Consider the following 15,675-nt stretch of genomic DNA (forward strand, 5'->3'; position numbering starts at 1 on the left):
CGAGATTACAGAACGTGTCAGAAGAACAGGAATGCATGATAAATATTTACAAAGAAAACAAATATATTAATGAACCTTCCACAGATACCAAGTGGAATGATCGTCATGGATGTGGAATGAGTGCGTTTGTGAGGTAAGAAACATTGAACTGTAGAATGATTTTTCAACACCTATTTACAATGACAGAGTTAGTGCACTTAATTTGTCAGAAGTCTGATTATAAAAAATATTCGTATTATTTTATATTAATGGTAACATACACACATCAGCTGTTTCTGCTAAGATATTCATCAATGGAGTCGAAGTAATTGGCCACGGTAAACCCTTAGGCTCCTGTTGAACTGAATTTTAATGGTAGTTAAACTTTTTATGTCTGCTGCCAAGATACTGAAAATGTGTGTTCCTGAATAACAGATACCTTTTTGGGCCAAAGGGAGAGTGACGCTTATTCTCATTTCTAGTATCGATTCCATGAACTGTTTCTTTGAAAGAGAGGTGTATTGTAATGACAAATTTCACAAAGAAGTAAATGTATTGGGAAGCAGTTGTCAATACCCTTAATTCTCTAAACCGGCGTCTGCAGGATGTTCTTGAATTCACTCCACAAATGATACTTATTACATGTGTTCGGTTTGAGGCGCCATGCACGGATTGCACGGCCCCTCCCGCCGGACGTTCGAGTCCTCCCTCGGGCAAGGGTGTGTGTGTTGTTATTAGCGTATGTTAGTTTAAGTACTGTGTAAGTCTAGGGACCGATGACCTCCGCAGTTTGGTCCCTTAGGAATTCACACACATTTGAACATGTTTTCGTACCCGGAAATATTACCTTGGCTTGATGAGTTACCCCAAAGAACAGTCTCATATAACGTTATGGAATTAAAGTAAGCATAGTACGTCAGGCGTTTCGTCTGCATATACACTATGTCTGACAACATACGTATTCCTAACAGAGACTTGTTTAGGCGCTTCTGTTCTGTGGTGTGCTCCTCGCAGTTGAATTTATTATCAAGCAAGAATTTAACACTGTCCGCTTTTTGTCCGCTTTTTCTGTCTGAGTATGTCTTGTGTTATATCGAAGTTTATCGAAGATTAACGACAAAATTGGCTAGAAGCCATTTATTGAAGTCGATGAAAATTTCGTTAACCGATATGCCTACGACTATACTTGCGATCTTCGTATCATCTACAAACTTGGCATCTGGTTCTGTGGCTGATAATAGGTCGTTGTAAACCTCAGAAAAATCAAGGGCCCTAAGATGGAACCTTACGGTCCGCTACATGTAACTGGTTCCCAGTTGAATAGAACATGATAGCTGAAGTCCCGCCTTCTTCCTAATGACACCCTTTGTTTCCTTTAGGAGAACCAGGAATGGAATCATTTTGCAGCATTTCCTGTTACACCGTAATATTCTAATTTACTTAGAGGGATACTGTGATTTACACAGTCAAATGCCTTTGACTGATGACAAAATATACCAGTAGCTTGTAATTTTTTGCCTAATGAATTAAATACATTTTCGCTGTATATGTAAACAGCCTTCACAATATCAGAACCCTTTAGAAATCCGATCTGAGACTTGGACAATATACTATTTGTTGTCAGATGGTTAAGAAGCCGACTGTATACTAATTTCTCTACAATTTTTGAGAATGCTGGTAAAAGTGAAATTGAACGGAAATTTGATGGTATTTCTTTATCTCTTTTCTTAAACAAATGCTTAACGTCATCATGTTTCAATTCAGGAAATGTGCAAGTGGTTACACATATGGCTTAATGAGTCGTTAAAAAATGTTTTGTATGTGTTACTTTCAAGCTAATGTATAGATGATTGTACTGAAGTGCATATACTTTTGTAACTGAAGTATGTGAAACCATTTACTACGCACAGCAGAGTTAATTTTGCATACAACCGGGGGTGGTGGAGGGGGTGAGACATGTTGGTCACCGGTTTTGATCAAATTTTTAAAGAACAGTCTGTACGAAAATAAAGAGAGTCGTTTTTTGGCTTTTGTTAGACACTTCCTAATTTTTGCAAAAATCGATGTCAAAATTCATGATGGGAATTTGTGTTTTCAATGCTATACACCGAAAGACTTCCTCAAAACGAAAATTTTTACTGGCATAATTTGGGGTCAAAACTTAAAAATATTCGAGTTTATTAACGTGTTTGTGTTTTCATGCTGTAGCTAATGTACCTGTCATTCTAAGTGCCTTGCAGAGCGAGGTCATCAGTCAAACTGACAATCCGATAAATATTCGACAGGAATCACCTCGGGCGATCTGGGTGCCCGAATCACTCGTCCCAAATGTCCAGAATGCCTATTTGGACCTGAGGAAGCAGTACATTCCACGTAAACACAGCCCACACCATTATGGAGCCACCACCAGTATGCACAGTGCTTTATTGACAACTCGTGTCCACGGTTTTGTTGGGTGTGCGTCACATTTCGAAACCTACCATCAGCTCTTACCAACTGAAAGCGGGACTCATCAGACTAGGCCACGGTGTTCCTAGTCGTCTAGGGTTCAATAGATATGGTCTGCAGGTGCTGCAGGAAGAAGTCGTGGTGGTAGCAAAGGCGCTCGCTTTGGTCGCCAGATTTCACCACACTGTCGTCTATGCCCGACATTGATATCTGCGGTTGTTTTCCGCGTAGTTGCTTGTCTGTTAGCACTGAAAACTCTACGAAAACGTCGCTACTCTCTGTCGTTAAGTGAAGTTCGTCGGCCATTACGTTGTCCGTGGTGAGATGTAATGCCTGGAATCCGCTATTCTCGGCGTACTCTAGACACTGTCGATCTCTGTATATTGCATTCCCTAACGATTTCCGAAATGGAATCTCCCATGAGTCTCGCTCCAACTACGTTTCCGCGTTCAATATCTATTAATTCCAGTCGTCCGTCCATATCACGTCGGATACATTTTCGCAAGAATCACGTAAGTACAAATGATAGCTGTGCAAATGCGTTGCCCTTTTATACCTTGTAAACGCAGTGCTACTGCCATGTGTATACGTGCATATCGGCGCCTCATGACTTTCTAACATCAGTGTTGTACCGAAGTATTTACTGTAAGCCGGCCGGTGTGGCCGTGCGGTTCTAGGGGCTTCAGTCTGGAACCGCGTGACCGTTACGGTCGCAGGTTCGAATCCTGCCTGGGGCCTGGATCTGTGTGATGTCCTTAGGTTAGTTAGGTTTAAGTAGTTCCAAGTTCTAGGGGACTGATGACCTCAGATGTTAAGTCCCATAGTGCTCAGAGCCATTTGAACCAAAGCCTTTTACTGTAATGTTGTAGAAAAAGAGACGGAGACTGCCGTTATTGAACTTCTTCGTACTTACGAGAATGATAAAGAATCATAATTCTAGCATTACTAAAGACTGAAGGAGAAACGGAGCCTGATAAAGCTGCATCATTACTGTCAAGACACGACTGTATGTCCCGTGGAAATCATAACGACGAGTAACCAACAGACTGAAAGTGGATGTTGCAGATTTATGACAACCTTAATTAATGTTTTCCCGTGCCCATACGTTAGTAAGCAGGACTTTCACGGAAATTCAAAGATCGTCAGGAGTACTAATAGGTATTTCATGCAGAATTACGTATCTACATTCACAAAAAAATTTATTAATTAGAAAATCCATATGAAAGTGCTATAGGTAAAAATCGCTGCTGAAAGTTGAAACCGGTTCGAGTACCAAAGAGACTACCTGCTATTTGGAAAGATGTCCATAAACACATATCGTTGGCCGTTTTCTCACCGAAACAGGGAGTGCATTTTCTAAGCGCATGAATGTGCTTTCAAGTGTATATAAATAACAATGAATTGTTTTGGAATTAAAGCAAACAGACTGGTAAGCTATATAAAGAATTTTCCAAGCAGGTAGCTTAACTTCCTTTATTCAATCTCTTTTCTGACTGTTTTCTTTCTGCGTTTGCCTCGTCTGCAGCATAATTAACTTACTGTGTATTCAGGGTACAGCAAACTGAAGTACATTTAAATTTACAATACGTAGCTGTTAAAGCCTTAATTTGTTTTCCTCTCTGGCCTGCTGTGTAAACAGGGCATAAACGTAGTGGAACGTTTGAATAAGTGGACTGGTACTTCTAGGGATCTTATTTGCCTTTTCGTTTTTTGTGCTCTATTTTCATAGGGTATGCTCGTGATACAGAAAGGAATACAAAATAACATCTGTTGTCACGTAAGAACCCACAGGCTGTGAATAGTATATACTATAAACGAACAGGCGAGGAGGGTCCAATTTACCGCAGAACGTATGACACGGTCAGTTTTAAGAAAAGTTCTGCAATGTCCTTGGCGTTGTAAGGTAAAGAGGACTCAAAAATTGCTAACTTTGCAATTCTCTTAAACCCCTCTCCTGAATTAGTCCACAGACAATAATTTCAATCATTCTATTTGTGACAAATACAATTACACCTCAGCGTTCTCAATAACGAAAGCACTATCATGCATGGAAAGGTCAACCACTATCATATTAATTGAGTTATATGGCGCTACTTGGTACGATAACTTTGCATATATGTAAGAAAAACGTAAAAATGGGTTTATTTTACGGTACTAATTTCTTTATGTATTCAGTCAACCAGTTTTAGGCTTACACGACCATCATCCGACTCTTATGATCTTCATGAAAGAGTTTTCAGTTCCGTTGAAAACCTTTGAAATGTATATTACACACAGAGAGTAAGGTGCAAAACGGAGTAAATGTCATCTTCAGTAGTTCACATGTGAGACAACTATTTAAGGTGAAGAGTAGGTAAAGGTGAAGGGAACATACCAGAAAACATTAAGACTAAACGTTGAGAGAACAACCTGTGTGTGAGTGTGTGTGTGTGTGTGAAGAGGAAGCAGAACACGAAGACAATATAAGGAAAACGTAATCATATTACATCTCTATATAAATTTATAACTACTTTAGACTCTATTTAAATGCAGATTTATAGATATAAAAATAAGTAATAGAACTCCACAGGAGAGAAGATTTACACAAACAACATAACAGCATGTTTAACAACATCAGTTGAAATGACAGTCACAAAACATGTCAGATAAGCCCGTTGGAGAAAAGCGTGAAAAATTGTTCACATACAGAAGGTGATGTGGAAAGAGATTAAAAATCTTTGACAGTTTAACACAAGCTGAGCTGCATCTTAGCATGAAAAATTACGCTTCACCGCGGGGAAGAAAACGTACAATAAAATACCTGTTAACCTATTCACTTGTGTTTAAAGTACTCTACTAAGCCTGTGTCCGTCGAAACCTATCATACAAACAGACGGAGCCTCTTCGTCATCACCAATTTCGTCCAGATTTATTGCTGTGTGAGCGGCTTGACCAGAAATTAAAGTGACGAAAATGGGATCTCCAGATGGCCAAGAGCTAAAAACGGGTGATTGGTGCGGGTCTGGCGAGGAATAAACCACGTATATTACTGCAGTTTCCGGGGAACGATTGGCACTGTACAGAACTGTAATCTGAGGGTTGTTGGGCCAAGTATCTACGCGCATGTATTTTCATTTTTAGTTTTTATGTTATTTTCCGCACAAATAAGTGAAGATAATGTTCAGTAGCATATTCGTGAAAAGCGTAGAAAGCAAAGGCAAAGGAAAATTTGCGATAGCAAATAAATTTCCAAGAAAGGATTTTAGTTACAGCTTTCACGAGAACTCTGCAAGTAACTTTCCACGAAGTGATTAATTAAAGCGTACAGGACTTCGTACCCCGTTGGTTTCCTTTTTTGAGTTCGAGCAGCGTTACGCAAGAGCCCCTGCGAACCTTTCTTTCAGGAGTGCTAGTTCTGCTAGGTTCGCAGGAGAACTTCTGTAAAGTTTGGAAGCTAGGAGACGAGATAGTGGCAGAAGTACAGCTGTGAGTACCGGGCGTGAGTCGTGCTTCGGTAGCTCAGATGGTAGAGCACTTGCCCGCGAAATGCAAAGGTCCCGAGTTCGAGTCTCGGTCGGGCACACAGTTTTAATCTGCCAGGAAGTTTCACTGCTTGACCTGTTTCTATGATTAATATAGCCCTAGAACGTGTGAACTATGAACAAAAAGATCTAGTTTTATATGCGGTGTTCTCGTGTATGTCTCACAATCTTTTCCTGTAAATTTATCTCGGTTTCTGCCCCGAAAGGAGTTTATGCAGTTTGTGACTGCAAATCCATATCAAACACTTTCTGAGATAACATTGCGAGTGTAAGTGCATGCAAAGGACAGCGGGGGTGGGTAACCTCACGAAGGGGAATGGTAAATAGCGGAACACAAAATCTACGTTCTTCAGTGAACCAGAAATACTCGGAAATGGCGAGCCGCCAAATGGAGCTGAATAGTACAGTACGAAGGGTCGTGGTTTGGCCACCTCGTGAAAGGGAATGGCACACAGCGGGTCATAAAATTCATATTTTCAGTGGGCCAAAAAACTCTGGAAATGGAGAGCAGGTGCATGGAGGTGAATAGTGCAGTACAAACGTTCGCGACCCAATGAGGTATTTATGCTGCGGTGTGTGGAGAGTGTTGTTCAGACCAGAGGTCTGTGAACTTTTGGAAGTGTTAGGCGTACCACGACTTGGGATCATTCATTTGGGTTACCACGAACCTGAAGAGAAACAGGAAGCATACCTAAAATATCTGCAAGGAAAAACTCCAGAATTAAGACCAGAATATGATCGGAATAGAGCAACTGCTAAACGAGAATGTGAAAATATTCAGGGTGGTCCATTGATAGTGACTGGGCCAAATATCTCGTGAAGAAAGCATCAAACGAAAAAACTACAAAGAACGAAACTCATCTAGCTTGAAGGGCGAAACCAGATGGCGCTATGGTTGGCCGCTAGATGGTGCTGCCATAGATGAAACGGACATCAACTGTGTTTTTTAAAAATAGAAACCCCCATTTTTATTACACATTCGTGTAGTATGTAAAGAAATATGAATATTTTAGTTAGACCACTTTTTTCGCTTTGTGATAGATGGCGCTGTAATAGTCACAAACGTATAAGTACGTGGTATCACGTAACATTCCGCCAGTGTGGACGGTATTTGCTTCGTGATACATTAGCCGTGTTAAAATGGACCGTTTACCAATTGCGGAAAAGGTTGATATCGTGTTGATGTATGACTATTGTGATCAAAATGCCCAACGGGTGTGTGCTATGTATGCTGCTCGGGATCCTGGACGACATCATCCAAGTGTCCGGACCGTTCACCGGATAGTCACGTTATTTAAGAAAACAGGAAGTGTTCAGGCAAATACGAAACGTCAACCACGACCTGCAACAAATGATGCCCGAGTAGGTGTTTTAGCTGCTGTCGCAGCTAATCCGCACATCAGTAGCAGACAAATTGCGTGAGAATCGGGAATCGCGAAAACGTCGATGTTCAGAATGCTACATCAACATCGATTGCACCCGTTCCATATTTCTATGCACCAGGAATTGCATGGCGACGACTTTGAACGTCGTGTACAGTTCTGCCACTGGGCACAAGAGAAATTACGGGACGATGACAGATTTTTTGCACGCGTTCTATTTAGCGACGAAGCGTCATTCACCAACAGCGGTAACGTAAACCGGCATAATATGCACTATTGGGCAACGGAAAATCCACGATGGCTGCGACAAGTGGAACATTAGCGACCTTGGCGGGTTAATATATGGTGCGGCATTATGGGAGGAAGGATAATTGGCCCCCATATAATCGATGGCAATCTAAATGGTGCTATGTATGCTGATTTCGTACGTAATGTTCTACCGATGTTACTACAAGGTGGTTCACTGCATGACAGAATAGCGATGTACTTCCAACATGATGGATGTCCGGCACATAGCTCACGTGCAGTTGAAGCGGTATTGAATAGCATATTTCATGACTGCTGGATTGGTCGTCGAAGCACCATACCATGGCCCATACGTTCACCGGATGTGACGTCCTTGGATTTCTTGCTGTGGGGAAAGCTGAAGGATATTTGCCATCGTGATCCACGGACAACGCCTGACAACATGCGTCAGCGCATTGTCAATGCATGTGCGAACATTACGGAATGCGAACTACTCGCTGTTGAGAGGAATGTCGTTACAAGTATTGCCAAATGCATTGACGTTGACGGACATCATTTTGAGCATTTATTGCATTAATGTGGTATTTACAGGTAATCACGCTGTAACAGCATGCGTTCTCAAAAATGATAAGTTCACAAAGGTACATGAATCACATTAGAACAACCGAAATATAATGTTCAAACGTACCTACAGTCTGTATTTTAATTTAAAAAACCTACCTGTTACCAACTGTTCGTCTAAAATTGTGAGCTATATGTTTGTGACTATTACAGCGCCATGTATGACAAAGCGAAAAAAGTGGTCCAACTAAAACATTCATATTTCTTTACGTACTACACGAATATGTAATAAAAAATGGGGGTTTCTATTATAAAAAACGCAGTTGATATCCGTTTGACCTATGGCAGCGTCATCTAGCGGGCCAACCGTAGCGCCATCCTTCAAGCTAGACAAGTTTCGTTCTTTGTAGTTTTTTCGTTTGACGCTTATTTCGTGAGATATTTGGCCCGGTCACGATCAATGGACCACCCTGCATATAGAGCAACTTGCGACACTTATCTACAAAATGCCATTGGTAGACAACAAGCTACTGCGCAAAAACCACTGAAACATAGACAAGAAATAGGTACATTAAACAATAAAACAGTCAATGAAAAACAATGAGTAAACACTATAAAATGTATGATGCGGAAATGTATGATGGTGGGATTGTACTAATATTAGAAAAATTGGAAAAGCTTGAAAAAAATGATCAACAGAAAGGCAGTTGGTATTGATGCCATTAACAGAGAGTTAATAAAATACTGCAGAATTCTCCTGAAACTAAGATTTTTACGTTTCTTAAATTTATGCTACAAAAAGAGAGAATATAGGAAATGTACTCAATTTTTAAAGAAAGAGGAGATCGAAACGGCTGTAACAATTGTAGGGGAGAACGTGTTTTAACAGTTGGGTATAAAGTACATTCCAAAATTTTAACATCAACAGCCAAAACAATATTAACTGAAGACCAGAGTGGATTTAGGTTTGGACGAACAACAATGATAGAAAATTTACTTTGATAAGTAAATGAGGATAATTTAATAATAAGACGCAGATAGCTTTTATCTACTATGTCAAGGAACTTTACAGGTGAAGCAAAACAAAACTTTGGTCAATAGTACAAGAAAATGGAATTGCACACTTTAAACGGGCTATAAGAAGTTTATATAATCAAATTAAATTTTCAATAAAAACGGGGGAAAACTAAATAATAATGGCATTATAACTAAATAAGGAATTGCAGTATTTCTCCAACTTTATTCAGTTTATATATAAATGATATGATCAAAAAATGGAATGAGGCAACAAGAAATAACAAAGGAGTAAAACCAGGTTGCGACCATTATATAAAAACATTAATGTATGCTGACAACCAGAGTATAATCGCCACATCAGAAGAAGAACTGTAATAATGAAATTGGCCAAAATTATAATTTAAAAAGGTCAATGGAAAAGCAACTAATGGCATTCCGAGGGAAACAACAGATACGCTCGAAAGTAGTGATGGTAATCAAAATCATGGAGCAAGTAGGTCAGTTTAACTACCGGGGCTGCGAAATTTCTTTTGATTACGATAAAGACATAAGGAACAAGACAGAAAAATTTCAGGGTACCTGTAGAACGATAAAAAGAATACTAAACAAAAGGACAACCGCAGAAAAGCAACTGAAATTCTATAAAACACTTACTGGTCGAGTGCTAATTTACGGATCTGGGACTTGGCTAGCAAACAAGAAAGACATAAATCGAACAGTGACGTCAGAAATTGGTTAAAGGATCTGAACTAGAAGGTAGCCTGTGGAATGATGAAATTAGAAGTGAGATAAAAAGTTTGGAATAACTGAAAAAATCGACACATTTAAGCAGAAGTGGAAGCAATACGGAGACAGAATGCAATACGAAAAGTTTTCCAATGTATACACAAAGGGGTAAGGGATGTAGGTCGGTAGAGGAAACGTTGGAGCTAAGACGATGAACTTAATCCACGAATGTAGATAATTATGATGAACGGCAGCTATGTATAAATGTAGAAAAATATAAGTTAATGCAGATGAGTAGGAATAACAATTTCGTAATGTTCGGATATTGTATTACTAAGGCGCTGCACACACAGGAGGCCGCATATATAACACTCATACGACCCATTCGTGAGTACTGTTACAGCGTTTGGGATCCGCACCAAGGCGGATTAAAGAAAGACATCGAAGCATTTCGAACAACATCCAAGTATTATGAAGATGCTTCAGAAATTCCAATTGGAATCTCCGGAGAGAAGACGACGTTCTTCTCGGGGAATACTATTGAGGAAATTTCAGGAACCATCATTTGAAGCTCACTGCAGAACAATTATATTGCCGCCAATGTACATTCCGCGTAAGGACCAAGAAGATAAGAGAAATTAGTGTTCGTATGGAAGCATATAGACACTTGATTTCCCTATGCTACTTCTGAGAGAAAGGAAAAAAAAAGTAGTAGTGGTATAGAGTACCCGCTGCCATGCACCGTACGTCCCTATTCTACTTCTGAGACAAAGGAAAAAGGTAGTAGTGGTATAGTGCCATGCACCGTAAGATGGCTTCCGGAGTGTGTATGTAGTTGTGTGTAGATGTAGATAATCAGGGAATATGACCCAGTTAAAGGCTCATTTATCGGGTTGATTATCGGAATGGTTCAGAGAGGAGCTACTCGCCCACATGATTTCTTACCTTGGGCTTCTTGGTCCAGAGCTGTTGCGGCAGCAGCTCGTACGGCAGGTGGCTCTTGATGAACCGCGGGCACGGCATGTCGGTACAGCGCTGCAATGTATCCCCGTCCGGTCCTGTGTATCGCGAGATTGCAACGAACCTAGAGGAAGGGGGATAAATCAGTAAAATATAGACAACTTTTCTTTCTTCTGTCGTGTTCTGAGAAAATCCACCGGTTTAGGCTATGTGTTAAATTATCGTCTCAATTCTGTGACGTTGCACACTACAGGGTTATTGAAAATGGTCTAGACACAGTCAAGTATTACAAAAAATTTCTGTATTGAGGTGAGGTACTATATTATTATATGTAAGGAAACAGCAACTCATGAGGTTGTTTGTGCCATGTTGACGAATGTTCATTGAGTGAACCGTTAATCACACGGTACAGTTTAAGTCTATAGCCCAGATCGGTTCACACCCGCCCTACAGCGTCTGCATTGATGTCAGTCATAGCTTCCCTGATACGTTCTCATTAGTGAGCGATGTTGTGGGGAAGTGCTGTAGCGAAAACAATGTACAGGGTGACAATTATTGAACTATATGAAATAAAATCGTTATAACGTTTGAACTGTTTGCGTTAGAATGTTCAAACTGCATGGTTGGCCGCGGGACATGCTGGGAATTAGTATGCGCATATATGGTTTGGCTTAGCGACGCCATTTGGATCGGTTCGTCAATAAGCAAAATTGGCGCATTTGGGAGTCTGAGAATTTGCAATTCGCGATCGAGTAGTGTCTTCACCCTCAACGGGTGACGGTGTGGTGTGCAATGCTCAGTCATGGAATAATTGGTGCGATATTCAGGGATGGCACTGTGATTACCGAACGGTACGTGAAGGTTTTCTAAGGTGATTTCATCGCCTTTTTCTAAAGTGACACTGATTTAGACAAGATGTGGTTCATGCAAGATGTAGCTCGACCCCATAGAAGCAGGAGGGTGTTTGATGTCCTGGACGAGCACTTTGGAGACGGCATTCTGGCTCTGGGATACCCAGAGGCCACTGGCATGGTCATCGATTGGCCGCCATATTCTCCGTATCTGAACACATGTAACTCCTTTTTGTGCGGCTACATTAAAGACAAGGTGTACAGAAATAATCCCAAAACCATTTATGAGCTGAAAACAGCCATTCAGGAGGTCATCGACAGCATCGATTTTCCGACACTTCAGCGCGTCATGTATAATTTTGTTATTCGTCTACGCCACATCATCGCAAATGATGGCAGGCATGTCGAACATGTCATAACCTAAATTCGAATATCCGTAGTGACGTGTACATGTCGAATAAAGTGTGTGCACAGCGTAGTTTTGTAACTAATTTGCGTTTTTTAGTTAATTGTCGCCCTGTATTTGATGTAACCCCAAAGGCAAAAATCACACAGTGTGAGTTCCAGAGAAAGTGGGGGACATTGCATCAATAATAAACTGCCAGCTGATGCACGAACATCGTTATGGAAGTGCAATGGAGCACCATTTTGTTGACAAATGAAATTATCACTGTCCTCTAGCAATAGTTTTGTCTATCGTCGATGTTCTTGGAGATCACTGTAACAATAAAATTTCCTTGAATTCCTGTTCCACACGTACACTGATAAGCCAGAACATTAAGACCAGTGTCGACCGCGACGCTGAATGACGCCAGGTGGCGTTACGGGCGTGTGACCTGGTAACAAAAATACTCGTATACAAGCGGAGCGGACACGGACGGGGAATTACCCTAGCGAAGATATAGGATGCAAATAGGGATATTCATTGAGATAAGCGACTTTGAGAAAGGTCAGATTATTATTACGTAAAACCTGTGAACGAGTATCTCGAAAATGGCGATGACTGTCGTGAGCATCTACCGAAAGTAGGTAGAAGGAGAGTGAAACTACCACTAGGCGCTAAATGGTGGACGCCCACGACTCTTCACAGAACAGGGAGTTCGAAGGCATGTCTGTAACACAGATGGTGATCTGTGTCATCTCTGCCGAAAGAGCACAATGATGGTGCACCCACAAGTGTTTCGCAGTACCCCGTTAATTATACATTGTTGAATATAGAGCTCCGCAGCAGACCACGCCTACGTGTTTACGTGTTGACCCAACGACATCGACAATTACGATTGCAGTGTGCGCGGGGCCATCGATATTCGACCGTCGATTAATGGAAACGTCTCGGATCTTCGGGTGAATCACTTTTTTGCTATACTAGGCCTATAGTTGTCTCCACAAACGCTGTCATCGAGTTGAACGGCGGTTCGAAACGTGAAGCGCGTCACGGACGCAGGTTGGTGGGAACAGTATCATGCTATGGGAGACATTCTTGCATGGTACCTCTCGTAGTAATCGAAGAGACGCGGATAGCTGCGAGCAACCTGCATCCCTTCATGCTTGATGTCTTCCCCGACGGAGATGTCATAACTGTTCGTGTCTCGAAACCAGAATCGAGACACAATGGTTTGAGGAGCAGTATAGTGTACTCACGTTGACGTCTCGGTGACGGTATCCACCTGATGTTGGTCCTATAGAATCCATCTGGGTCGCTGTCAGGTGAGATCACCACGTACGCAAATCAGCGGTCCGTTATTTACGCGAATTACATGATCTGTGCTTCGGCATCTAATGTCACATACCTCCATAAACAGTATGCAAAGGTCGTAAGGGTGTTGCAGGGGAGGTTACGCTGAGAAATAATTCTTAAAAATTTCGATACCTTGCGCCGTTTCCTAATTAATTAGCATTGAAGTTAGCCAATCAAGTCGTTGCGTGATCAAATACAAACGGCCCGCCAGGCACAAGTACTGTCAGTGTTCCCATAGCGCAGAGCCGAAGTGGCGTCCTACTAAAAAACTTGCATCATGTCCTGGCGGCTCACGACATTTTTCATTGCGTTCATGACAGTGTACGAGACTGCTGAGGCTCTGGCCCGGGTTTGTTTCTTAATACCGTTCCACGTCCAATTTTTGTACCGCTCTTTTGTTCGGTTCTAGGAAACCAAACGGAGAACATGTTGGAACGTACCCTTTGAACAGTTATACATGACTGTGCTTAAACTGACACACAATATTTATTTTTAGCGCAACGCAATCTGACTTTCAATAATCCCCACAAAAGAATGGCCCTGACTAACATTAATCTATACCATTCACAAATCACTTACCTCACCAAAAATCTTCGTTACTCGAACTACTGCAATACAGCGAGCGCCACTACTGCCAGCTAAATAAAAGATTCAAACTACGGAAGGCACTAGCTACTGATAGGCATAGATAGCAAATGAAAGATTTTAATAGAAAACAAACAATGTATTTACCTTAATAGTGTTGAAAAACCATAATATTCATAGCAGCTCATGACATCCAGTCTTACAAATTTCAAAACTCCACCATCTCTCTCCCCACATCCACCACTGCTGGCGGCTCATCTCCAACTGCGCAACGCTACACGTTGTTCACATCCAGCTGCCCAACACTACAATGGCAGATATTCCAACAACAATGCAAACCAGCCACAGACTGCACACAGCACATACAGAGCGCTACGTGGCGTTACCAATATAAAAACTTAAACAGCCTACTTACATAGAATAAGCTGATGCTATATGAGGAATTTGATTATACTACATATTTATCATGATGAAATATTGAAGAAGTGTCGAGGAATATGTATATGTGTAATAAAGTAAGGAGTAATGAACAGTGGTTAGGGTCTCTGATATTGAAAAAGGATGTTGGAAACCAAGAATCGTACTTTAAGAATTATGAAATGTGTGTACATGCGTGAATGTATTACAATGCTGTCGAAAATTTTTTGGACACTGTTATATTTATAGGATTTTGTTTCTACAATTTTCTACTGTAATTTCTCAACTTTTGAAATTTTATTTGTATATGAGACTGTAGTGCAAACTGGTGTCGTAAATATTTCGGTAAGAAAGTTAAGTGACCACCTGCACGTAATGCGTCGTGGGCACCCAGCTGTGCGACAATCGCCTGGAAAAAAGCCATCTGTGTGTGCCTTTCAGAGGCACATGAAAAAAAGGGGGCCATTATCATCGCTATTGACAGTCCTTTGTAGAAAGCATCGCAAATACGACACGCTCAAACTTGAAAATATATGATTACACTGTGGAGCTCTTAATTTATGATATTTACTAAAATGCCTAATGAAACGATGAGAAAATTTCACAGCTATTGTCTTGCTAGTTGAAAGAAATGCCATATGGCTAGCTTTATGTATTTATTTACTCATTTTTTTTAATATCTAGTTTCTAGCTGCACTGCAGCATTCGTTAAAATAAAATTTAATAGATGTACTAATATAGTTATTTTATTCCTACAGACCCAGTCAATTATAAATTTATGATCTACTTCCAAGAAAACGAGGGCACATAAATAGACATTTCCCTTCACAGGAATTGCATAAATAATTTTTTTACGATTTGGTAACTTATCTGCTAGAGCAAGTTACAGTGATGCATCACTCTAGTGTTAAGATGTGACATAGGTATTAAACATGGCCATTTTTACTGTAATATTCTTTCTGCTTGAGCTATGTCATGTTTAGATATAAGTTCTTGCATTTGCTGCTGCTGTTTGCCAGGCATAGTGCTACTAAATTTCACTTTACATTACTCTGTTAAGCCAGTTTTACTACTGATTTATTTTTCTTGTTTGCTGCTCATAGCCTTATATTAGTTGTATTATTGCTGCTTGCTTTGCCAATTTGCATTTTTTTATCATTGCTGTTTGTGTTAACTGTTTTGTGCTGCTGCATTGCCTCGTTCCTTAGTTTAGCATCTGAGCTCAGTAGATTTAAGTTAGCTTA

General features: G+C 40.7%; 1 protein-coding gene across 1 annotated transcript in view; it reads right to left on the reverse strand.

The window, feature by feature from the left end:
- LOC124788347 (luciferin sulfotransferase-like) overlaps window positions 1-15,675 on the reverse strand; it is a 379,183-nt gene that overhangs the window by 182,589 nt on the left and 180,919 nt on the right. The window contains exon 4 of the mRNA XM_047255607.1: window positions 10,826-10,964. Coding sequence (XP_047111563.1) covers window positions 10,826-10,964 — 139 coding nt within the window. The remainder of the gene's footprint in view (window positions 1-10,825; window positions 10,965-15,675) is intronic.

This window comes from Schistocerca piceifrons, chromosome 3, assembly GCF_021461385.2.
Source record: "Schistocerca piceifrons isolate TAMUIC-IGC-003096 chromosome 3, iqSchPice1.1, whole genome shotgun sequence".
In the NCBI taxonomy this organism is placed as follows: Eukaryota; Metazoa; Arthropoda; class Insecta; order Orthoptera; family Acrididae; genus Schistocerca; species Schistocerca piceifrons.